Here is a 25,988-nt window from a genome sequence, read left to right on the forward strand (position 1 = left end):
ATGCAAGGAGTTTTTGCATGAAAAACGCCCCACATCTTTAGGTAAGATGCATGTTGACTACGCTCGCCTGGTGAATGTAGCCTTACGGAAATGGAGAACAATCAGCATATCTGTTTCCACAGTCCCAGCCACCTCTGGCCACGGCATACAGACGGGTATTCTTATCTCATCCAAAATTGACTGGCGCAGGAATACCCCTATAGGACCAGGAGACCCCCTTTGTGTGCTTCATTATACACTCAAATGTGCAGTCATACTTAGTTCAGCTTTTCAATGGGTCAAGGGTTATTTATTTATATTACTACATAATGACTCTGCTTCATTTATAAAACTTAGTCCAGGAATAGTGAGTAGCGCAGCGGCCATGGAAACCAATAATGTTATTTATTTTATAACCATTAAATATGGAAATTGGAATCTGACTGGTTGCTATGGAAAACTCCCCTTTTTTTCTTTTTTTACGGATTCTAAAAGTGCATCAATCTACACTATTCTTTCGCTAAGCAATAAAGTCTTGACGGACAAGACAGAACAAGTAACAGTGGAAATTGGGAAAATTAGAAAAGGAGATTGGTGATATCACTGGTTGCTATGGGCAACTATTTGTATCACGATTTATACTTTATCAATATCCTCATAAGCTCTTTAGCGTTTATCACTAACATCTTTTTTCATCACTTTGGTCTTCTAACATATCCAACTCCCTGACCTAATAATCACTATAATTAATGCCACGCAGGCACTCTCCAAGTCACCTAGGTGTTGGGTCCTAATATGTGACGCCACCATCCTGCGTCGTTAGTTTTAAAAACTGCATAAACTAAAGAGTCATATCATCATCATATTGCGCCGCTTGTTCTCCTCTACGTGCTGGGTCATATACGTCATCGGGCTGCGCCGCTGATTGGCATGTGTTCTCTACTTGCTGGTCTCGTACGTCATGTGACTGCGCCGCTGGTTCGCCCCTACTTGCTGGGTCATTACGTCATCTGACTGCGCCGCTGGTTGTCATGTGTTCTCTGTAGTCTGGTCTTTTACGTCATCGGACTGCGCCGCTCATGCTTGTAACTTACTGTGTGGATCATTAGCGAGCGCATGCTGCAGCCAGCGGCTCCGTAGTCCCGTTTATGTGACCTTCCCGCAATGTACATGAAGCGGGTGTCTTCTCTGGCCCGGTGCTGCTTTCAGGCATCTACCCGCAGCCTGCAATCTCCTGCTCCCTGCAGGAATGGCGTCCTTAGCTCGGTCACCGGATGGTCGAGGACGCGGTCCTTGTACAGGCCTTTCTCTAATGATAACGACAAGCGCCTGGATACATCACTGTTCGTCCCTGTGGAGCTTAGAAACACTGAAAGCCTGGAGTCAGACATTGGGGCTGAGCTGACCAAGCCTCTTAATAAGAGTAAGTGTGGGGGGGCTGCTTCTCCAAAGGAATATGGTGGAGATCTTTAATTAGTCACTTTCTGATAGACACATTAAATGGGTTGCTAAAACAGTGCCCCTCTTGTCAATTGGCAGTGTATGGTATTGCATCTCAGTCCGCTTCCTTTAAGATGGTTGTGCCAAAACAAAAAGTTATTCTCTACCCACGGGGCATCTTTATGACTGGTAGGAATCTAACCACTGATTCTGAGAACAGCGGCGCCAACATAGATGAGGTCACAGTTGGACCTGTGCACTGCAGATTGCCGAGTGCTCCTACTCGACACGGTCCATTACATGAATGGAGCAGCGGTGTGCATGTGTGACCACGACTTTGTTGGGACCTCTGCTCTCAGGATCAGTGGGAGTCCCAGTGGTTAGACCCCCACCAACCACTGTGGGTAGGGACCTACTTTATATCTTGGTACATCCCCTGGAAATGGGGAAGAGCTGCAGTACCAGTTACAGCTTCTAGACGATGCCTTGAATGATAAATGGACTTTGTGTTTGCAGGTATTATTGTATCTTGATGCCACCGGAACTAGGGGGTGGAGACAAGATACACTCCAACAACCCACGCACCTGCTGGATTGGCTGGCCAGGGAAATGGGTGGGCATCATCTCCCCAGGCTGCTGCTGTGAATGTCCTGTCCACCGTTCAGGATTCATGGGCTGCTGCTCCTGAGAATGTCTCCTCCAGTGCTCGGCCTTAATGGCCGTCTTCTGTCAATGTTTGCTCCGCCGCTCCCCACCCAGCGCCTGCTGTCATCGTCTCCAGCCTCGGCTGCTGCTGCTGTTGTTGTTCTTGTTGTCGTTGCCGTCGTCGTCCTCTCCCCAGCCATCTGCTGTAAATCTCTCCTCTGGCTCTCGGGCTGAATGCCCTCCTGTCAATGTCCCCTACGGCGGTCGGCGTTCTTCCCTTTAGCCGGCTAAGGACAGTGACAGCGGCAGAGCTGGGAGGGGTGAAGGCACGACTGTGGCGCCCGTCCCACTGACACTTGAGGGCATTTAAGTGTCAGCAGGGAACCTTCACAGCACAGAGCTTGGAAGCAACGCACCCAGCAGAGTAGTCCATGACAGCAGTTCCGGTGGCCACTGTTATAGCGGGGGAGGGAGTGGACCATGCAAGATGGAGGAGCGCAATGCACTGTGCCGGTGTGGTTAAGTGTGCAGCGGAGCACTAGCCACAGGCAGCACCACAGATATCATCCACAGGACAAAAGCAGGGTCTAATTTGCCAGATGTGAGCGCTGCTGAGCGGTAGTGGGGCCGACTGTGAGCAGCTTAGCACTTGGCCGAAGCTGCCCTGACCAGCCAGTCCAGCGGCTCGCGTTGGTTGTGGCAGTGTATCATGGCTAGTTCCGGTGGTGTTAAGATACAATAATACCTTTGCAAAGGTATCAGGCATGCACATGATGTATATGTCATTGTTACGGTCACCGTTGTTTCAGTGAAATTGTGTCCGACAAGTCACGCATTGATAAGTCTCTGTTGATGCATCGTACCGCTAATCACGCCTTCCTTTTTTTCCCTTTCAGTTGTTATATTTCAGATTTAATAAAATTGATTTATTACCATTCTATGATTCAGTCAGTTGCAATTCTGTTCCTTTTGTAAACAAGGTCGCAGTTTGTTTTTCTCCAACTTATCCATCATTCAGATGTGGTTGGAAGAACTTAGTTGCAAAGTCTAGGAGGATTCACTAAAAGCTTAAATCCAAGGACATTTGTGTAACTTTTGACCTACTTTGTGAAGTGGTTTATAAAAGTCATATCTTTTATGAATCTGCTGTAAAGAGTTCCTGTGGGAAAATGTAGAATATATAATTTTGTTTTTTGTTAAACTTGGTCCCTGATCTTGAGGCCTGTACAAGAGTTGGCGGTGTTGGTTTATATACATTTGCTTATGAGCAGAATCCAGCACCCAGAAGAAGGACATTATGTATTGTAGTAAATTACTTGTTTAAACATACCTAACTTCTCAGATGACTTTTTAGAATGAGGAATAACACTATTTCTGGCCATAATGACTTGCTGCTTTTATTTTTCCTCATTTGCCCCTCTGCAAGGTGTACATCTGATTCTCATTCCACTCAGAACTGGTGAAAGGAGCCTGACTGCTGTGCCGTGTCTATAGATTGTACACAGAGAACTGCACATCCCCCTCTGTCTGTAACACACACATAAAATCAGGTTGTTGTAAAATGTACATCAAGACTGAGCAGTGGAGATATGATTTCTGTAGCTAAAACACAATAAAAGTGACTATTATATTGCAGCGTCTATGTGAGTCCTTGCTTCCCACTCCCCTCTGCTCTCTATACATTTCAACGAGCATTATGTCTCATCCTTCTACACTCTTGTTTTAATGTTGCACGTTCATCAATTGAGAGCAGGTAGTGGACAACAAGCTAGAAGAAAGGGAGAAGTTCTCTAAGGTGATTTTTTTATTTTATTTTTTCTCCAGCACAAAAAGTCATTTTGGGTAAATCTAATAGCAGTTTTGCTCATTTTCACACTATGATACAAGCACAAGTTTGAAAAGTTAGTGCGTATGCTCTTGGCAGGCTCGCAAGCATTCTCTATATTCCTGTGCATTTGCGCAGGGAAAGCGCACATATTGAACGAATTACGCTACTTGCCTATTTAAATGAATGGGACCATGGTTGGGTTTTTTTTTTTTTCTCGTTTTTTTGCATGCTCAAAAAGTATAGTAAAACATGCATATGCAAGAACTAATACGCAACTCCCATTGCACAAATGCGCTTACGCCCATGTGACGCCGGCTTAATGATACTTAAATGGCTATGTGTAGTTGTATGTTATGCATGTTTGGAAAGTCTCTTACGTGTCCCTTATATTTCAATATTCTTCTTTTCTAGATGAAGTATTGAATATTTTAAACAGGTTTTACAGAAGAAAAGAAATACAAAAACTGGCGTCAGAGAATGGGTTGGACGGTGAGAGAGATTACTGTGTATTAATTTACCTGGACTGCAAATGGGAACTCTGCTTTGGGTTATAGATCCTTCATCCTCAGCCTGCCATAGATAAGCAGTGGACACGCACTACTGTGCGATGTTGCTTACTAGACAGGCGAGTACAGACGCCAGCATCCGAGTAGTCAGTACTCCGTGAAATGACGAAAATCCACAGAACCCTCTTGTAAGGCCTGTTAGATTTGGCAATAGATGTAGCCTTTCTCTATTGCTTTTGTTATGAACTAAAGCTCCTGCGCTAATAGGGCCCGAGCAAGGAGCATAGTTCACATGTGAAGGAAGAAAACACAAGGGCTCACCGCATCAGATTTATTTCAAGACACCACTATTACTAGATGGGGGCTTAAGAGGGCATTATTACTATGTGAAGGCAGCATTATTACTAGATGGGGGGCTTTAGGGGGCATTATTACTATGTGGGGGAAGAAAAGGCAGCATTACTACTGTATACGTTTCCTAATGCAGGTTGCAAAATTAAATCTGTTATTGGATTGGTTGCTTGCTATGTGCAACCAACTAAGGGTAATTGCATTTCTCTGCATTTGTTTAAGGGCTCATGAAAGGCCATTTACATGGGCAGGGAGTCGGGGCGGCTGAAGAAGATTTCTCTCTCCTGCCCCTCTCCATTTACTGTATGCAGCGGCTGCTCATTACTGAACAGCTGCTGTTTACACTGAACAATGAGCTTTCAGATTTTAAGCTGCTTAAAACTGAACGACTCTCATCCAGTCATTCAGTTTCTGCATGCTTTTTTTTTTTTTTTTACACGGGATAATTATTGTTCAAAACCCCGCAGGAGCCTGAACAACCCGAACGATAATCACCCCATGTAAAAAGGCCTTCACACTGGTGTATGCAACTTTGGTCCATGAAAGACGCAGCGTTTTCAATGCGTGTCTCTTACTTCTGTATTGCATCCGTGTTCACTGTGTTTTATTACATGTGCCTGAAAAAAAGCAAGAAGGCCTAAGTGATGCCAGTTTTGTCACAACCCACAGAAAAAGGGGGTGTGCAAAAAAGCAGTAAATTCAGATGCCAATGCATAGTCACTGCATATTTATTTTATTTTTAATGAACCAATAGACTTTAGTGGGTGATTTTGATCCATGAATACGGACCAAGTAGAACATGATGTAATTTTCAATTTTTTTTCCCATTCATCATTGGTTTGTGTATAAAAAATAAAATAAAATAAGCCCTTTTACACACCACGTTAATTCAATGAGTCCACGTTTGGCCACTAAAAAAAAAAACTGAATACGAACAGAAAATACACCCTTGTCAATTGGTCCTCGGGCTGCAGTCACATGTGACGTCACCCATCTTTTGCAGAAGTTACGTAACGTCGCAGCCTTCAGCTGAGTGCATGATGTAAAACAGGTTTAGCATTCAGTAAATCCTCCATTGGTAAAAGTTCTAGTAATGTTTTCTTAGCTATATAGCCAATACCACATAATCCTGAGTATTAATTTGAATTGCTGTAAATCTTGTATTCCTCATTGGCTAAAAGTACTCCCTAAGAGTGCGAGGACTATTTTTACTCTTCTGGAAAATGCGCCGTACAGCCTCTCCTTTTAGGGTTCAAACTAACGCTTTTTATCTTGGTGGCTTCCAGCTCGTCTCTTTCATCAAGCGTTTATAAGCTTCAGAAGATACGTTATGGAAAATGACCCTCTGCAAGTGGATTTACACATAGTCTTGAATGATATTTGCTGCTCAGTCGGTAAGTGTCCTGCGATTCATAGAGGAGTTTTTCATTTTCTTATTTACATTTGTTTTAAAAAAAACTACGCAACACGTGAAACGCTTTCATCGGGAGGTCTGTGGACAGGGAGACATGGGGGACCTTCACATCCTTCTGACTTTAACTAAATGTTGTCCCCCCTCCCATCCACATAAATGGGTTGATAGTGCACATCTGCATTGCAGATCTATTCAACTTTACGGGAGCGCCGACAACATTTACCTATATCGACCACTAAGCTAATAAAGCCAATGGTGGGACTGGGCATTGGCACCCCTTTGTTTTATAGATTTGTGGTGATCCCAGCTCATAGCTCATCAAGGAAGACTTTGACATGTTTAACCCTTTTCAATCCAATTAGTATCCTGGTTTTCCTATGGGGCTTACTCTTTTTCTGCCGTTATACAACGGCGCTATATGCTGGCTAAAGCCAGTACTGCATCAGGTGACACATTGGATAGTTTCCGACAGTAGAGAGGCTGGCAATATACAGTAAGAGAACCCCGACGGACGTCTTCCAACATCGGAGCTGTACAGCCTTAAATCATAATGTCTTCAGAGGTCAGACAATGGATTGGAAAGGGTTAAAGTCTGTTAGGATTAGTTCCACAAGCTAAATATCGCCAACGTAAGATGTGCCAATCACATGTGACAGTAAATCTACCTTTTTTTTAATTTTATTTCATGCTTTCAAAAGCAAAAAATCCTTCTTGTAGTGTTTCCCGCTCAGTATTTTAATAACCATCATCATTAGAAGTCATCCAGGCTCCTTCCCTTCCACATTGATGATTGACTTCTCCGTCTCCAGCTTGGGACGCCATGCGCCTGCACTAGACTTCCTGCTTTGCGTAATAATGTCTGTTGGCCTCCCCATAGCTTCGATGACGTTGCATACATGCATCTAAGTCAGAAGTGCAGTGCCAACGCATGGCATGTCCACCCTGAAATGGAGACGTCAATCTGTGCGGAGAGCGCCCCGATGATTTTGGATGAGGAACCGCCCGTTGGAAAGCCCAATGGTGATTTATGGGAAATGCTATTGAAAGCACGGAATAAAGTAAAAATGATAGTTACTTGTACTTGGCCCATTTTACATTAGGATTCGTTGCCAGTGATAAATGTAGCTGGTTTCCTCTTTTCATTAGACTGTCTTTTTCAGTCCTTTTCTAAGAAATGTCCCTTCTAAAAATTCGGGCAATGTGCCAACACTTACTCCATGTGTTTTCAATCTTCTGAAGCTGCTCTGCTTGATACCAATTGTGTCCTTTAGTAATGGCTGCTTTCTCTATTTAGGACACATGGATGACATTTTCCCATTCTTCATGAGGCACGCCAAACAAGTCTTCCCAATGCTGGATTGTATAGATGATCTCCGCAAAATAAGTGACCTGAGATTACCTCCTAACTGGTAGAGTTTTATTTCCGTTAGCGTACCAACACTATAAATACTGTATTAAATGGCAAGTTTTGGGGTGCTTTCACATCTACGTTGGGGATTTCACTTTGCTGCTCCATTTGGGGAGGAGGAAAGCGGAATCACCAAGGCTGAACGGCTCTGTCTTAGGATGAAACCAAACAGACCCCATTGAGTATAATGAGGTCTGTTCCCTTTTTGCTCAGCTGGCCGGGTTTTAGCCAGAAGAAAAAGCACGGTATCTTGTGCCGTATCTGCAGCAGATCCTCCAACCAAGGGTCCCAACGCAGATGTGAAACCACCCTATGTATGACTCCGTTACAGCAGTATGAACCTTTTTTGACTCTGCTTTTTGGTATAGGTATCCTGAGGCGAGGGCCATTCACCGCAAGATTGTTTTTCACGCTGGACCTACTAACAGTGGTAAAACCTATCACGCGATCCAGAGATACCTGAGTGCCAAGTCCGGGTTGTATTGTGGTCCGTTAAAACTACTTGCGCACGAGATCTACAAGAAGAGCAATGATTTGGTGAGAATCGGCTTACATTTTATATTGGGTCTGCATATTGTCTAATTTTACAAGCATTATATACTCCAGTGAGGAAATAAAATTCATATCTATTCAGCTAGAATGGGACTTATTGCTTCTAGCAAAAAGTGCGAGATATCTAGGACAGGCTTAAAATAATATATTTTAGTGCATTTTCCTATCTTGTTGCAGGACGTTCCTTGTGATTTAATCACAGGGGAGGAACTGATATTCGTTGATCCAGAAGGAAAGCCATCGGCACATGCAGCGTGCACAGTGGAGATGTGCAGTATGAACACGCCTTGTATGTAACTTCATGTACAATCTGTATGAGCAGCCTTATCATCTAAGTGCTAGGATAACAATGTGGTCTTTTATTGTTTGTATTTTATCCAGACGAGGTAGCAGTGATCGATGAAATACAGATGATTAGAGATCCTAGTAGAGGTTGGGCTTGGACAAGGGCACTTCTAGGTAAAAGGCTGTTCTATACTACTTTTTACTATCGTTTGTTTCCTTTCTACCTTGTCTCCGCTCTCCTCTTTCTCTGATTTTTTTTTAGACATTTGTCGTCTTTTCAATTGAAATTGCTCAATTTTCTGTTCCAGGCCTGTGTGCACAAGAAATCCATATATGTGGGGAGGCGGCTGCTATTAATTTAGTGACGGAGCTGTTGTACACTACTGGTGAAGAAGTAGAGGTAACAGTACTTTGCTATTATCTCCATTACTTTTGTTATGTTTAGTATAGCAATACTCTATAGAGGTCACCAGTATGAAGAGCGGCTGCTCTGGACATTAGAAATTGGTTGTTTTTCCCTACAGTTTTGTAACAAGTATAAGAAAAAAGTGACGCTGGAGTTCACCAGAGCCGAGAGTTGCATTAATATCTTAACGCCACAGGATGTAGGTTTACGACCTGGCTGTGGGGTGCTTAGCGCAACAGGACGTAAACTTACAGGGAAAATGTAAAAATAATAGTGTTTTTTAAAAAAGAAAAAGCCTTTCTTGCACATTTTAACCTATTTGTATAAAAAATTATTTTCTTAAAAACCACTTATTTGGTATCATGTGCAATAAATTGAACACCTTTTTATCCTGCATAGCAAAAACTGTAACCTCCCCCCTAAAAACAGGCAAAATACTTATTTTGTCTGTCTTGCCTCCCAAATAAATGCATTAAAAGTGAACAAAAAGGCAGTTTAGCCCAAAATAGTATAAATACAAACTGCAGCTCGTCACACACAAAAGATAAGCCATCACAGAGCTCCATCCATGGAAAAACAAAAAAGTTATGGGACTTTGAATGCAGTGGTGTAAAAATTAATAATAATTTACGAAAAGGGTTTTTCTTGTGCAAAGTGGAAAAATCTAAGCAAAATTATATTTTTGGTATTGTCATCATCGTACCGACCCGCAGAAAAAAATGTATCATGTTATTTATGCTGTTTGATTAACGCTGTAAAAGAAAATCAATAGCAGAATTGATGTTTTCACTCCCTGCTCCAAAAAAAAATAAAAAATAAAGTTTTGCGATACATTACAGGCACCCAAAAATAGTAGCAATAAAAATTACAGCCCTTATACAGCTGTGTCAACGGAAAAATAAAGTTATGGCTTTTGAAAAGTGGAGATGAAAATCCCCCCAAAATCGTTGCGTCCTCATGGCCAGAATAAGCCACATCCTTAAGGGGTTAAGATACCTTGACATGGGACAGGACTTTTTTTTTCTTTTTAATTTTATGTTTTCTAATATGATCTTGTCTAAAATCCACAGACCTTGTGACATCTATTTTAAACCATGCTGCCACAAATTTGTAAATGTGTATGCACGCAGTCATGCCTTTCTTTTTTAATAAATGGGTGTCTTTTTAGAGCACAAATAATTCTCAATTTCCACCCCAAATTTTTTTTATTTCAAATCCTGGCACAATCCCCTTATCTGTTAACCACATGATAGAGGATAACTATCTGGTGCGGGTCTAAACGCTGAGATCCCCAGTGATCAGCAGAACAGGGGTCCCAAGTGCCCTTGTGTGAATGGAGCAGCAGCACACATTTTTGACTGTCGCTCCAGTCATTGGGGGACCATCAGGACCCCCGCTCTCATGAACAATGGGGTTCCCTGCAATCGGGCCTACACCACTGAGTTATTCCCTATCCTATGGTAGGTGATAACTTCTAATCTTGTCACAACTACTTTAAGTGTAGTCTATAAATGAGGCACTACAGATTATTTGGGTCATATGGTGGTGCATGGACTACTGCCAATATGGTTCCTTTAAGAGAATACCTCCATAATTTGGCAATGCTGTACACTACAAGTTTGGCTTTCTAACTAAATCCTCTGAAAAATGAAACACACAAAACTGTTAAATCTCCATACAGAGGTAGATTATGGGTTACATCTTACCTATGCTTTCAAAAGACTCTTCAGAATAAGTTGCCATGTGTATACATAAGAGATAAGCCGATTTCTGGTCATTATAAGACTTGTATCCTACATTTTTACCCGTTTTCATCTCTGCAGGGCATACATCTGATTCTCAGTTCTCACATGAGTGGTGGGAGGAGCCTGGCTGCTGTGTTTTGTTCTATAGACTGTGTAGAGAACGGCAAATTCTGGTCTCTAACTGTCCTTAAAACACACTTAGACATAACATTATGTAGGACAGTGTACAGCAAAACTCAGCAGTGTAGATATGAGTTTTCTGTGTCTCTCATTCCTCCTACTTCCACTTCCCTCTGCGCTCATAGATTTCAGTGAACAGGATGACTGATCCTTCTGCTCCAAGACACTGGACATTGAGTTAGGAGGAGGGGAAACCCCTAGTGGCCAACACTTTAGAGTGATTTTGCAGCACAAAAAAGTTATCTAAGGTAAATAAATAATCTTGCACATTTGCTAGTTGTCACACTGGTTATGATAAAAGCACAAGTTGTTTGAAAAGTTAGTGACCATTTAATAGACTTTTTATGGCCGCCATGATTAAGAAAAATAGGACACTCATCCCTAATTGACTGCATCAGAGCTTAAGTTTAATATGAGGGCACATAAAATGACCCAAACTGGTTAATTCGTTAGACTGCAGGAGCGATTATTACATAAACCGTGTTTTTCTTTCTTAAGGTACGGAATTATGAAAGACTGACTTCTCTTAAGATTTTGGATCATGCACTTCAATCATTGGATAATCTCAGGCCTGGCGACTGTATAGTTTGTTTCAACAAGAACGACATCTTCTCTGTCAGCCGGCAGATTGAGGCTCGGGGTTTACAATGTGCTGTCATTTATGGCAGCCTTCCTCCAGGTGAGTTATTCTACTTTTGATTTTAAAATGATATACCTCCCCCATCACATTGTAAGACATAGGCACTTTACAAGACATCCATATGATGTCTAAGTGTAGTTGGGCTAGTCGTCGGAGTTCTGGGTCGTTTGCTTACTGCTCTAAACAGGACATGCATCGCTTCTATAGCCGAGCCAAATCCGTCAGCAGATCTTGTTTTTAGAGCCTTTTTGCAGAACCCCCAAACTTCTTGGGTTGAAGAGAGAGCACTGCACCAACTGAACCACGATTTCAGTATCTTATTAATGTCTGTATATAAGGTGATTTTGGCTCTTTGTCTCTTCCTCAGTCAGCATAAACACTCTATTAAAACTGACTTTTTCTTCTAGGGACAAAAATATCTCAGGCCAACAAATTTAATGACCCAAATGATCCTTGCAAAATCTTGGTGGCCACAGATGCCATTGGAATGGGACTGAACTTGTGAGTTGAACTTTTTTAGTGTTCTCATATACATGGTCATGTATTTATGTAGTAGGTTCTATAAAATAAGTATGAACTACTATTTATCTGACTAATGGCCATTTTACACGCAACAAGAAATGCACGATTCTTGTTTACCCGAGCAAATTAGTTGGTGATGTCATCGCCAGATCGTTTGTGCTTGTGCAGTCTGTTTAAAGAGGCAGATCATCGTTGAGAATCGTTCAATGTTTCACATTCCTATGTCAGGAACACTATCTTTTCTCCTTAGGGAGAGCACCTAGAAGCTGAGTGAGTGAGGGACTTATAAGGCCATTCATGCTCCTCTGGGTAATATGCAAATAAGGGAGATGGAACAATACCTCTGCAGCGGCACCTATTGGAAGGCAGCATTCTTGCTGCAAGTCAATGTTAGACTCTTTATACAAGCCTTGTAAAAATGCTTGTATAAAGTATAATGTTACAAGGCTTATATAAAGAGCCTGACATTGACTTGCAGTAATGCTGCCTTCCAATAGGGGGCACTGCAGAGGTATTGTTCCATCTCCCTTATTTGCACATTCCTTGAAACTGAATGAAAAGCAAACGATTCTCGTTCGTCATTGTCATTGGCTCACATTTAAACTGAATGATTATCGTTCACTTTCGTAATTGTTAGGTCTAAACGCACCTTTAGACCAGAGCTGCATGATGAAATCCCATTAACTTTTTATTTTCAGTTTGACCTCCTTTATTAGGGGAGTATTTATGTGAACAGCAGGTTACTTGCATTGTATGTGCTTTCATTCCCTTTATCTGGCTATGCACATCTGCTGTATCATCCTTATTCAGAGTTGTATATTGTTAGTCAAGTATATAGGGAGGGCATGGGTCACTTGATAAAAAATGTATCTACTTCTACAATGCAATGTTTGGCCAGGTAGTCAGAAGTCTTATCACAGAAGTTATTGTAAGGTAAAGGGTGAGATGGCTAGTATTGAACCAGTGATTTAGAGTAAAGGTTGATTGGTGTTTCACAGGCGTTATATACTTTGTCCTACCAATGCTGAATCCTGCACAGTATCTTCATTACATCCACAGGAGGAAATGAGCACAGAAAGTTTTACTTCTGATCCACAATGAAACCTCTCTATTTTAGGGGATGTTCCCGTCATCGGTTTTTAGTGAGCTTACACTCATGTATTAGGAAATTGCATTAACACCATACAAGCTGAAGCACTCCAGTGTTAAAGCAGGTAGTAGCAGGTTCCGGAAAATGTGTATTTTTTTTGCACATGGCCACAAGGGTTAGTACAGGCTTATGGCATAAATGTCACTGTAGCTCTCAGATTAATGTGCCCTTGGTATGAATATTACAATTTTCTTTTTCTTTTTTCGTTTTATTGTTATTAGGAGCATAAAGAGAATAATTTTCAATTCCTTGTTAAAACCAACAATCAACGAAAAAGGGGAGAAAGAGATCGATACGATCACCACGTCTCAGGCTCTGCAAATAGGGGGTAGAGCTGGCAGGTTCAGCTCCATGTTTAAGGAAGGTGAAGTTACCACCATGTTCCAGGACGATCTGCATCTGCTGAAGGAAATTATGAACAAATCTGTTGATGATATACAGGTGAAGTACAATAAAGGCAGCTATGAAAGAGTAAAACTTTATGAGCAGAGCAAAATGAAGGAATACCAAGATATCGCCTCTATAATATATGCTCTTTCAGAGGTGTCTGGCAGCCGCTTACTCTCTTTTCCCTATTGAGAATATATATATATGTATGCATGTGGGACGGGGGGGGGGGGGGGGGGGTCAGGAGTAATAGCTATTGGTTTTCGGCTGAGCGTTCATTTGGCCATTTAATGTGTATGGCCAGCCTCAAGGCCCATTTACACGCAAAGATAATCTTTTTGAAATGACTGAAAGATTTAGCAATCAATTTGCATAAAGTGTCTATGGCCATTAACACTTTATCATCTTCATTACATGTAAAAGGACCTCCAGGAGATGTTTGCAGAGCCCAGCGTGTGATTAATCGCACGCCAAGCTGTGCACACAGTTGCATTGTTCTCTCCGCAGCTGAAAGCAGATTACAATATTATCTGCCGCCTCCCGTGGAGATAACAGCGTGCAGACTATTGAGAGATACTTTAAGTTCACCTTGAAATCATTGAAACGAAGAGTTCGTTTACATGTAATGATTATCGCTCATTTTCGGTTGTTTGAACGAATTCTGAGCGATTTATCGTTACCTGTAAATGGGCCTTTAGTTGGGATCCACTAGATATCAGTATTGATATCAGATATCAGTATTACCTGGTTCTTATAGTATAACTGTTTCACTTGTTATTGAAAATAACTATTTATCTTTTTAGAAAGTACGTAGCAGATGCTTTTATTTTGTTTTATTGATTGTAAATATCACATTTCTCTTTGTCATTAGGCCGCAGGGTTGCATCCCACAGCGGAGCAGATTGAAATGTTTGCGTACCATCTGCCTGATGCTACGCTCTCTAACCTTGTAGTAAGTATGTGATATGGAATTGCAAAAAAAATCCTGACACCTGGGGTATTTGTACCATACACTAGAGGCTTCACCCAGCGTCATCTCATTGATTTAAAACATTGGGGTCATGTGTCTGTTTTTTCATATCAGATCACTTTAAATTGAAGTTATTCTTGAATACAATTACGCCTTAGTCTCTACACACCCATACATGCATAAGCATAATATACATAAAATGTATCATTAGCCACCCAAACAATGCAATTAATTATAACTATATTTAAGTAAATCACAATCTCTTTCACCCTCTCACCTCCCTCCCCCCCAAAAAATATTTAGACACATACATTAGAAAAATGTCTAACTCCCCTCTATACCTCACACTCTCTAAGGCTGCACGTTCACAGGCGTTGATCCTCCAGCGATCACGCTGGGTGAAGCTTTTCATAGCGTTGCTATGGAAAGCACAACACCGGCGTCCACGAGTGCAGAATCACAGCAATTCTTCGCTTGTGGGAACTAAATCGCAGCCGCAATTCAATATGAACTCTATATACATCAGATAGACTTTTTTTTTCATATGTCATGTGTTTAAAGGGTACTTAAAACTATAATTGATATTTCAAAGACTCTCTTAAAGGGGTTGTCCCATTTCTAACTGTCTTGCAGCAGGAAGCAGACAGCTCCATACATTACACAGTCCTATTGAAGTACAAACCTTGGCCACATGTGGTGATTTTCACTTTCTTTTCAATCATTGTTTACTTTCTTAGTTGCCCAGCCTTGTGTTCTGCTGAACATCCTATCCTAATCAATCCATACACATTAGATTAATATCAAAATCCATTGAAGATCCAGTGTGTATGGGGATCTGACAGCTGGGAAAAAACGAGGTTCAGGCGGGTTGGATTTCAACATGGAGATCCTTTGTTTTACTCGGAGGGGTGGGGGGTTGGCCTTACCAAGCCACTGGATTTTCTAGGGGGGAGATTCCAGTAACTGACTCTATTGGGATGGTATTGGCCAGGTTGTGGCTTTGAATGCGAGGAAATTTCAGCTTTCATGATATAATTACCCCACGTTGCATCTGATAAGTAGGGTATTGGATAGTTAAAGCTTTGAGATATGTATTCGGCTGTACTAAATATACACCCTTATGGCATAATCCTAACTTGGGAGAATTTCAGCCGTTGTCAGGCTTCAATATCTTAAATTGTACCATGCCTAGGCTATACAAAGTAGACAAATGGATATGAGGGTACAAGAGGACAGAGTGATTGACTTGCTGTCTGTTGTGGGCGCTATGTAAAGACTACGTAAAGTGTCTACTATATTTCTACTATATATCAAGACCTTTGGCAAAGCTACTTTGATTGTTCGGGACAAGTGAGAAGTAAATATAGCTCAAATTGGGGAAACTAGAGAAATATACCTAGCTTAAAAAGCGTAGTCTCTGGCGCTTTGAGAAAATATGGGCCCCATGGATGGATAGTTCCGGTTTGGTCTTTGATGCTTTGGCCTATAGTTGTCTGGTGAGTAACTAGATGACTCTCAAATATTTCAGTCCACTGGACGTGACATTGAGTACAATTCTTGTACAGTTTTGATGGGCTATATGGGATTTACTGAAGAGAAGATATGATTCTTTGTATTTTAGATGACCTAATACTCTGTCTGTAGCAGTGCTTTATTTCCCTCACTGATTCCTGTTTAACATACTATGGGTTTTAGCTACTGTTTTTGTTGTATTCCAAAAAAATTCAATAAAAATCATCTGATTTTAAAGAAGAAATTAAATCTAGATTTTACACGGGAAGCTTTATATTTAGAAGAGGCAGTAACCTAGTATATAAGGCCGAAAAAAGACACATGCCCATCCAGTTCCACCTATTGCCACCACAATGTTGATACAGAGAAAAGCAAAAAAAAACCTCCATTGACGTAGAAGCCAATTTCCCCCATTTTTAAGGACAAAAATTCCTTAACAACTCTAAACTGGCAATCGCAATATTCCCCGGATCACCGACCCGTCTGAAGTACTCAGTGATATAATATGTAATATTGTATCGATCAAGAAAGGTGTCCAGGACCCTCTTAAATGCCTTTATCAAATTTACCATCACCACATCCTTAGGTATTCTCAAACCGTAGATCTGCGCCACCACACAGGGATCCAAAATCAAGGATAAGCGTTTTTTTTACTCACCTGGTGCAAAGCGGGATCTCCACCTCCACCAATAGTAAACAAACATGACTATTTATAGGGTTACTCACATTTCATAGTGACGGAGTCCGGAGTCTGCATCGTGGGACGCCAGTCTCTCCCTCGCTGACGTGTTGATCAAGCGTCGGGTGATTAAGTATGACGGTTCGATGAAGTTACGCCATTTATGTAGCTACGTATAAACCTACGCACGTATGGACACTGCTACGTAAACTGCGTAGGTTTATACGTAGCTACGTAAATGGCGTAACTTCATCGAACCGTCATACTTAATCACCCGACGCTTGATCAACACGTCAGCGAGGGAGAGACTGGCATCCCACGTTGCAGGCTCCGGACTCCGTCACTATGAAATGTGAGTAACCCTATAAATAGTAATGTTTGTTTTAATTTGTCATGCTTGAAAAAGGCACTGATATTAGTGCCGAAACGCGTTGCAAGACTTTTACATGTTATATAGGTTTTTTATGTACAATTGTACAATTAAATATTTTTTCCCTACTGTGGAGACTTTATAGTTTCCCTTACTGGATCGCAAGACCCCGAAAAAAGAGCGCAGGAGGATTTTTCTATTATAGTTGTTTTTCACATCCTTAGGTAGAGCATTCCGTAGTCTCACTGCTCTTACAGTAAAGAACTTCCTTCTATGTCGGTGTAGAAACCTACTTTACTCTAGACGTATAGGGCACCCACTTGTTACAGTCACAGTTCTGGGTATAAGCAGATCATGGGAGAGATCTCTGTATTGCCTCCTGATATATTTATGCATAATTATTAAGTTGCCCCTCAGCCGTATTTTTTTTTCTAAACTAATTAATCCAAATTTTGATAACCTCTCTGGGTATTGCAGCCACCAATTTTTTTTAATTTTTTTTTTATTCTTTATTTATCATTTTCAGATTTTCGTTCAGTAACAAATTATACATTAGCCATAGTACATAAATTGGGATTTTCTCCCTGACTTTTCTTATGACTGAACAATTCCAGAGAGAAAAGGAAAAAAAGAAGAGAAAATACAAACAAACAGTGAAAAACAATGTAGGAGTATCGTTTAGAGTAATTATTTCCAACCTGGTGAGTTGCGTTAGGGCTTGCTTCCTGGCGTTTATTCGTCTGGCCAAATATTCAGTGCCTACGTCAGCTGGCTTTTCACAATCACAAGGGAAAAAACATTTAGGGAAAGCTACAGATAGCGGGGAAGCAGAAGACAAGTCGGGTATATCATATTAAGGTTTTATGAGGCACATAACATCGTATATTCTTCAGAATTCTGGAATTCTATCCAATGGTACCATGTCTTAACAAATTTCTCTTGCGTACCTTTTAATTGCTGATGTGAGGTCCTCCATCTCCATGAACCACTGCTTAACAGTTGGTGAAGAGGCCTGTTGGTGAAGAGATGCAAGATCTCGCAGCACTTATTAGATGGCGTAATACTGACTTTTTATACACCGATATAGAAATATCACAGTGATGCAGGAGGAAAAGAGCAGGGGATTTTAGTAAAGGATATTGTGTAACTTTGGAAGTAATTCGCCACACTTCTGTCCAAAAGTCTGCAAGCACCCGACACTCCCAGAAAACATGCAACAGTGTGCCTTGTTCGACCCGCATCTCCAGCACAGAGGGGAGACTGAGGGAAACCTCCGATGTAGACAGGAGGGCACCCTGTACCAACGCGAAAGGCTCTTAAATCCCGATTCCTGCCCCTGGCTTGATATTGAAGAGGAGTGTGTAATTACATCAATTTTTTCTTTCTCCTTTAAACTAAGTTCAATATTGAGATCTTTCTCCCAATGCTGTATATAGCTGGGGGATGTGGACTCTGGGTGGGAATTGAGTAAACTATACATTCTAGACAGTGTGTGTCTGGAGGGGCCTACCTCACTACATGTAGATTCAAATTGCCTTTTGGGGCGAGAGAATGTACGTGGATGAGGGAGGAATGTCAAAGTGTCTCAGCTGAATAGATTGCCAGAATGGGAGCCTGGGGAGGTCAATCACGGCCCCCATATCTGTCCCCGAAAGCCAGTGACCATCATGTTGAATATCGCATGCACGGAATCGGCCATTCGCAAGCCAGGTTTGGAAGATTTTGTTCTCGATACCTGGGGAGAATTTAGGGTTTCCGAGTATTGGAAACATGGGAGAAGGTGTAGGCGAGATGCCTGTTTTAGTGAAAACTATGGTCACAATCGCCATTGTGGGACCAATTGTAGGATGACGTACTAGTTCCGTTGTTGCCTGGTCCTGTAGCCAATGAAGGGCTATGAGGGACACTGGAGCAGACAATTGTTCTATTTCAATCCACTGTTTAAGGTCTTGATGTCTGTGCCAATCCACTATACGAGCTAGATGTGCTGCCTGGTAATATTGGGGAAAGTTTGGGAAACCCAGCCCTCCTTCATTTTTTGGCCTGGTCAGCGGGCTACGGACTATGCGGGTTGGTTTATTTGCCCATATAAACTTGGTCATAAGCGAGAGCTGATGATGGAAAAACTGCCTGGGTACATGGATCGGCAAGGCTTGGAATAGATACAGCACTCTTGGGAGAATATTCATTTTGAAAATCGCGCTTCTACCGAACCATGAAAACAGGCCCTTTGTTTAGATGTTTGTCTCTATCGCTTCATGTGTGAACCTGCTCAGGTTCGACTGTTGGAGGTATTCTTGTATCATTGCCCTCCGGGACGTCTTTTCCTGGTTTGATTGGGGGGAAGGCAGGTTATAAAGTGTCTGATAGTATTCGCGGAATGTTTCAGCTATCTGTTGGGGAGTGTGCAGAACCGTGCCACTGGAATTGTTGATGTGGGGGACATATGTCCTAGCTCGAACTGTGCGCAGCGTACGACTAGGTTTATTGCCAAATTCGTAAACATGGCGTCGGCATTTTGTCAGGTTCGCTTTTGCCTGATCTAAGCAGTGTATGCGCACCCTATCCCTCAGTTGTGTTAATTCCTCCCCTTGTTACCTATCCTGGGTGGACTTGTGAACCAATTCCAACGCCTGAATGCGCTCTAACAGCTTGCTGAGTTGGGCTCCCCTCTGTTTCTTCATACAGGATCCGATGCTTATACACACTCCGCGCATTACACATTTGTGGGCCTCCCAGAGTGTTGGTGGGTTTATGTCTGGAGTGTTGTTTTGTTCGAAGTATTCCCCCATAGCTATGTGTATCTCATTGAATATTACTGGGTCTCGAATTAGGGATTCATTGAGCCGTCATTGCCATTTTTTGTTGTGTAAGTCAGGGAGTGACAACGAAAGGGTAATAGGGGCATGGTCAGAGAACGTAATACTATCAATTTCTACTGATTTTAGTAAGGCTAGGGTGGAGTGATGTACCAAAAAATAGTCTATTCTAGAGTACGTGTTGTGGGGGGGGGAGAAAAAGGTATAGTCTTTGGTGGTAGGGTGCATAATCCTCCAAGCGTCTATCAATTGATATTTATGGAGAATTTTCTTAAACCTACGGTATGCAGATAGTTGAAGGCTGCCGCTACCCCTGGTGGTGTCTACCTGAGGGTCTATAGGAATGTTAGTCTCCCCCCAGTATCAGGGTGCCCGTCCTGAATTCATCTAACTCCTCCAGACCCCCTTCCAAAAAGGTAATCTGGTTGGTGTTCGGTGAGTACACGGAAGCAAATGTGATTGGTGCGTTGGCGAGCTTACCCTTGACGAAAAGATATCTGACTCCTGGATCACTGTGCTTCTCCGTATGTTCCCAAGGGACCGAGTTGGCGATCAGTATTGAAACGCCCTTTGATTTGACTTCTGTTTGTGCTGTGGTAAACATTTGGAAATCTTGCATTCGTGAGTCGGAACCGCGTCGGAGCGAAAATGGGTCTCTTGTAAAAAGGCCACTTGCGCCCTCTTTTTCCATGGGTAAACGGAGGATGGAGGACCTCTTCTCAGGAATATTCAAGCCCTGCGCGTTAATAGAGAGGACAGTAAGGTTAGCGGAATCCGAAGACATGGTCAATATTATTTATGCAGTCTACCCTGAATTAAAAGAAGAAAGGGAAAGAAGATGAAAAAAAACAGAGGGGAGAAGTAGGAAAAAAGGGTTGGGGCTGAGGGGTGGACGTAAGGTGCTGTTTATACAAACAAAAAGGAAAAGGACTGACAAATTTCAATCGGCAGCTGTATTATTCTTGCAGTTAACTACTTTTAAATATTCAGGTAGTCCAATCCTCCCCAAAACAGGAAGGCATCGGGGTTCCTGAGACCCTACTTGGGGATACGTGGAAATGCGCTGGAAAAAAGAAAACCGCAATCTCGGCGCACTCTAATGGTGGGGGGAACAGAGAGAGAGAACACTTTTACGGAGAAAGGCGTTAAAAATTAAACATGCCCTCTCTTTGTCACTACTCGCTCTGATCCAACCAATAAGAAAAAACTGATCCGCAACCTGAACGTCCCAGACGGGACTAGAGTCTAGTGTGAAAACATTTTAACAGCAGGGGGTTTGTCTTATTCTGTGTCAGAGGGCATTCCCAACTCCTTGTGAAGTGCGGTAAGACCGTACTCAGCCTATGTTCATTTGGTCGTTTCCTCGACGTGCGACATCAGTACGTGAGTTAATTGGAAACTCTTCTTTTGGTAGAGTCCAGTCCGGTATCGGGATCGGAGGTACTTCTAGGAAAGAGAAAGCCGCAAATGGGTCTGCTGGTGTTTTAACCGTACAGAGGCGACCTCTCCTGCGGAGTATTAGGTGGAACGAATGGCCCCATTTCTACATTGCGTCCACTCTGCGGGCTGCATCTAGCAGGGGATGAATCAGCCTCCGACTGTTTAGGGTCAGCCTGGATACGTCTGGCAAGATGGTGATCTCAGTCCCTCTAAAGCTTATTGGCCCCTTTTCCCAGGCTGGGCGTAAAATATCCTCCTTCTGCCTATAGAGGTGAACGCGGCAAATAACGTCTCTTGGAAGATTCGTATTCCGCGCGCTTCCGCCTAGCAGACGGTGTACTCTGTCCAACTCAATTGCTCTATCCTCAGGGCGATGTAAAAGCTTATTAAAGATGGCCGTAACGCAAACGTATAGAGCTTCAGGTGGGATGTCTTCCGGGATACCTCCCAGTTTCAGGTTGTTGCGTCGACCTCTATTTTCGATATCGTCTAGGTGTAACATCAAGTCTCTGATCTGCTTTTGCTGTTTCTCTACCGTGGAGGCGAGTTGTTGTAAGTCCATAGAGGGGGCAACCGCCGTCTGCTCCAGGGTAGTAAGACGTTCTGTAAGAGCCTGCACTGGGTGTTCCACTGCTGAGATGGCCGCCTCATGTTTCTCCTCCATCCTCCTCAACTACATTTCTAGGTCTGTTTTAGTTGGTAATGCGCGCATCATGACCCACAGCGCTTGGAGGGTTTGTGTGTCGCTTGCTGGTGGTTCAGGTTGACTAAAAGAGACGGGCGAGGCGGCAGAAAGCATTGTGTTAGGGCTCTGGTCGAATGGAATAAAGCCTGTTCTGCATGCCAGAGAGGCTGCTGTGTAGATGGTGGGAGTAGTAGTGCTCTCACTTTCCCTTCTGTACTGGCTTGTGCGGCTGCTTGTGCAGTGCAGTTCAGGCTGCTCACTGTCCCTGTGTGTGAGGGCAGGTGATGCCTGTCTGCTGTGCTCCTGTCTTGTCAGGGGTACTTGCGGAGCACTCCGGCAGTGGAGCCTTGCTTCCTCTACTAACCCGATCCGGTGATAGCAGAGCCCTCTGTGTCGGCAGCGGCTCCCGCTCTGCAGATCGATGGGGGGACGGCTCCACGTGTAGCCACCAATTTTATCCAACTATCTTACATGTCTTCCGACAGAAGTCAGAGAAAACATAAGGATTGAGCAAGTTGAATTTCAACATCTAATCCTTTATTACTCTCGGGGTAGATGTTACATCAGCCGTGTTTTTCTCTAAACTAAATAATCCCCATTTTGATGACCTCTCTGGGTATTGTAGTCCGCCTATTCTGTTTATTACTGTAGTTACCTGCCTTTGAAAGCGCTCAATCTCTGATATGTCCTTCTTGAGTACCGGTGCACAAAACTGTACACAATATTCCATATGTGATCTGACCAGTGACTTGTAAAGAGGAAGAACAATGTTCGCGTCATGTACCCCTAGACCTTTTTTGATGCACCCCACGATCCTATTTGCCTTGGCAGCAGCTTCCTGACACTGGTTGCTGTAGTTAAGCTTACAGGTAACTAAAACCGCCAAGTCCTTCTCCATGTCAGTGTTACCCAGTGGTTTCCCATTTAGTGTGTAATGGTGACATGTATTTCCTGCCCATGTGCAGAACCTTCCATTTATCAGTGTTACGCCTCATTTGTCACTTTTCTGCCCCAACTTATCCAGATCCTCTTGCAACTGCATTGTAAAAATATAGATTTGTTTATGAATTATGATACAAGCAACTTTTCTCTGTATTAGTAATTTACTAATTACCATCTTTTCACTATCCTCCAACCTTCAGGACATATTCGTCAGTCTCTCACAAGTGGACGGACGTTACTTTGTGTGCAACATTGATGATTTCAAGTTTGTTGCTGACATGATCCAGCATATACCGCTAAACTTAAGAGTGCGTTATGTGTTTTGCACCGCTCCCATAAACCGCAATTTACCATTTCTTTGCACTTCACTATTAAGGGTGAGTATAACTTTCTTGTGTTAAAATAGTTAACCCCTTACCTGCCTGATTTTATTCCCTACTTTATAAATAGAGATGAGCGAACTTACTCGTTTCGAGTAATTACTCGATCGAGCACCGTGATTTTCGAGTACTTCAGTACTCGGGTGAAAAGATTCGGGGGGCGCTGGGGGGCGGGGGGAGGCGTGGCGGAGCGGGGGGTAGCAGCGGGGAACAGGGGGGGGAGCCCTCTCTCTCTCCCTCTCCCCCCACTCACCCACGGCGCCCCCCGAATCTTTTCGCCCGAGTACGGAAGTACTCGAAAATCGCGCCACTTGAGTGAAAAAGGGGCGTGGCCAAGTAGGTTCGCTCATCTCTATTTATAAACCTTTAGCATTATGACCACAATCTTATGCTTTTATAGTTAGTACAATAAGCAACTGTCAAACTGTTATGTCTATGATGACAATCCTTGCAGCATTGCTAGCTTTGAAACCTGTATTCAGTATATTTCTATTGTTTTCTATCTTTCTTTGTTTTGTTTTGTAGTTTGCCCGTCAGTTCAGCAGGAATGAGCCACTTACCTTCCAGTGGGTTTGTAAACATTGCAACTGGCCCGTTTCCTCTCCAAAAACCATTAAAGATCTAATGCATCTAGAAGCTGTACATGACGTCCTTGATCTTTATCTGTGGTTTAGGTGAGTTGGAATTGTATCTATATTGTTATCAGGGATGTATGTTTAACAAGATGGGCTGCTTGCAGTGTAATGTCCCACCTAGACAAGACGACCGTCGTTTAAATGACTGAACGAGCCCTGACGTCACTTTTGGGTTGTTGGCACTCCTGCAGAGCGTTTAGACAGGCAGATCACCACTAGATCGCTGGCTTTTCGCTGAGCGCTTCACATTCTATCGCGATCCAGTGATCATTTTAATGCTAGTTGAAAGTGAGCGACCACCAAACTTTAAACGAATAGTGTACTGTGGCTGTGCATTTAGACGCAATGATTATTGACACTTGTCTGGCTAATAGTCATTTCTAATTACCTTTTCATAAACTTGCATGGTTGACTCAGATGAGTGTGCATTTCAGTAGGTGACCACCTGTTGCCATTACATGTTTGCCAGTGGCTGCTCACAATATACAGACTCAAGGATTGGGACTGTTGTGACTAATCGGGAATTGAGGTGGATATATTGAGACTAGTGCATAAGGGTTGCTGCTGGTAACTGCTGGTGACGCGTGAGGTTGCTGTAATGACTAGGGAAGGTTACAAACCTTGGGACAGTCTGCAAATGTACCTCGGAGTTCTCTAAAGTTTACCTCCCTTTGTGAGCACTTTGAAGTTTGATACACAGCTATTAATGGTAGTAAATGCTTATATTACATTTATCCTCTGTTTCTTTATCAGTTACCGCTTCAAGGATATGTTTCCGGATGCCGCACTTGTCAGGGATATTCAGCGAGAATTGGACTTCATCATTCAAACAGGTGTTCATAGCATCACCAAACTTATTAGAGCTTCGGAAAGTAGCACAGCACTTCAAATCATCGATGAAACTTCTAAAGACTCAGAAAGAATTTTGGATTATGTTTTGAAACCTGGACTGAGGAAAATCAGGGGAGCTAAATCACTTTCAGCAGATCCTGAGCCAAAGAAAGTATCTCTCACATCTAAACTGGTTCAGGATGGACTGCTCACACCAGAGATGTTAAAACAGTTGGAAAAAGAGTTTTTGTCTCGTCAGATCAGAACCCAGTCCAAATTAAATGAAACTGACATTTTAAGGAAAGAAAGAAAGAAGAAATAGTATAATAGATTATGTACACTTTTATATTTTATTATTGTAAAATAAAACTACTGTACTAGACAAAAAGGATTTTGCTTTAGATGTTGAAGGGGATAAAAGGTTACAGATAGAGATGAGCGAGCATACTCGCTAAGGGCAATTACTCGACGAGCATTACCCTTAGTGAGTACCTGCCCGCTCGGAAGAAAAGGTTCGGATGCAGGGGAGAGCGGGGAGGAACGGAGGGGAGATCTCTCTCCCCCCCCCCCCCCCCCCCTGCTCACTGCCGCAACTTACCTGTCACCCACGCCGGCAGCCGAACCTTTTCTTCCGAGTGGGGAGATTCTCCGCTAAGGACAATGCTCGATCGAATAATTGTCCTTGGCGAGTATGCTCGCTCATCTCTAGTTACAGAACATTATTTAGCTGGTCATTCTAAAACCAAGCCATAAGGTCTGGATACAAAGCCATCAAGAGAAAAACCTAATCCTTAATCCAAATGTTCAATGGTAAATGAAGAAAGACCATAGTCTTCATTTACCTTCAAAGGTCACAGAACATTGTGTAATATTACTAAGCTTTTCTGAGTGACTAAGTGCTCAGTATTACTCCCTTCTGGTTTTAGCCACCAGAAACTGATCTCTCGAAGACAAGTATGACTACAGCCTTAGACATGGCTTTGGACTTTGTTCTCTTAAAAGATACACATACACACACACATATACATTCTTTGTAAAAAAAAAAAAAAAAAAAAGCATCTAGAAGAAGTTGTCATTTTGCTGCTAAACTTGGCATGCAGTTCCATCTCAGGCAGATATACAAAGGATGAGAGTTGTGATGTGATTTGATGAATGGTCTTGTCACCTGAGGCCCTAAAAGTGGTTCCCCCTTGGCCTATAAAATGCTCTCAGAGGCTCCTTGTGTGTAGTGACCTCTTCTTCTGCTTGTATGGAGCTTGTTGATCACTAGACGCCTCTACGACGCAG

At 42.6% G+C, this 25,988-nt stretch overlaps 1 protein-coding gene across 1 annotated transcript; it reads left to right on the top strand.

The window, feature by feature from the left end:
* The first annotated feature begins 1,022 nt into the window (after nucleotides 1–1,022).
* SUPV3L1 (Suv3 like RNA helicase) lies at nucleotides 1,023–25,092 on the top strand. The gene is made up of 15 exons (XM_066600649.1): nucleotides 1,023–1,402; nucleotides 4,304–4,381; nucleotides 6,036–6,143; nucleotides 7,458–7,572; nucleotides 7,940–8,108; nucleotides 8,301–8,412; nucleotides 8,505–8,582; nucleotides 8,717–8,808; nucleotides 11,238–11,418; nucleotides 11,787–11,880; nucleotides 13,273–13,492; nucleotides 14,310–14,390; nucleotides 23,056–23,232; nucleotides 23,761–23,909; nucleotides 24,624–25,092. The coding sequence occupies exons 1-15, from the start codon at nucleotides 1,144–1,146 to the stop codon at nucleotides 25,021–25,023; spliced, it is 2,313 nt and encodes a 770-aa protein (XP_066456746.1). The 5' UTR covers nucleotides 1,023–1,143; the 3' UTR covers nucleotides 25,024–25,092.
* The last annotated feature ends 896 nt before the right edge of the window (nucleotides 25,093–25,988 follow it).

Source organism: Eleutherodactylus coqui, chromosome 4 (genome assembly GCF_035609145.1).
Source record: "Eleutherodactylus coqui strain aEleCoq1 chromosome 4, aEleCoq1.hap1, whole genome shotgun sequence".
NCBI lineage: Eukaryota > Metazoa > Chordata > Amphibia > Anura > Eleutherodactylidae > Eleutherodactylus > Eleutherodactylus coqui.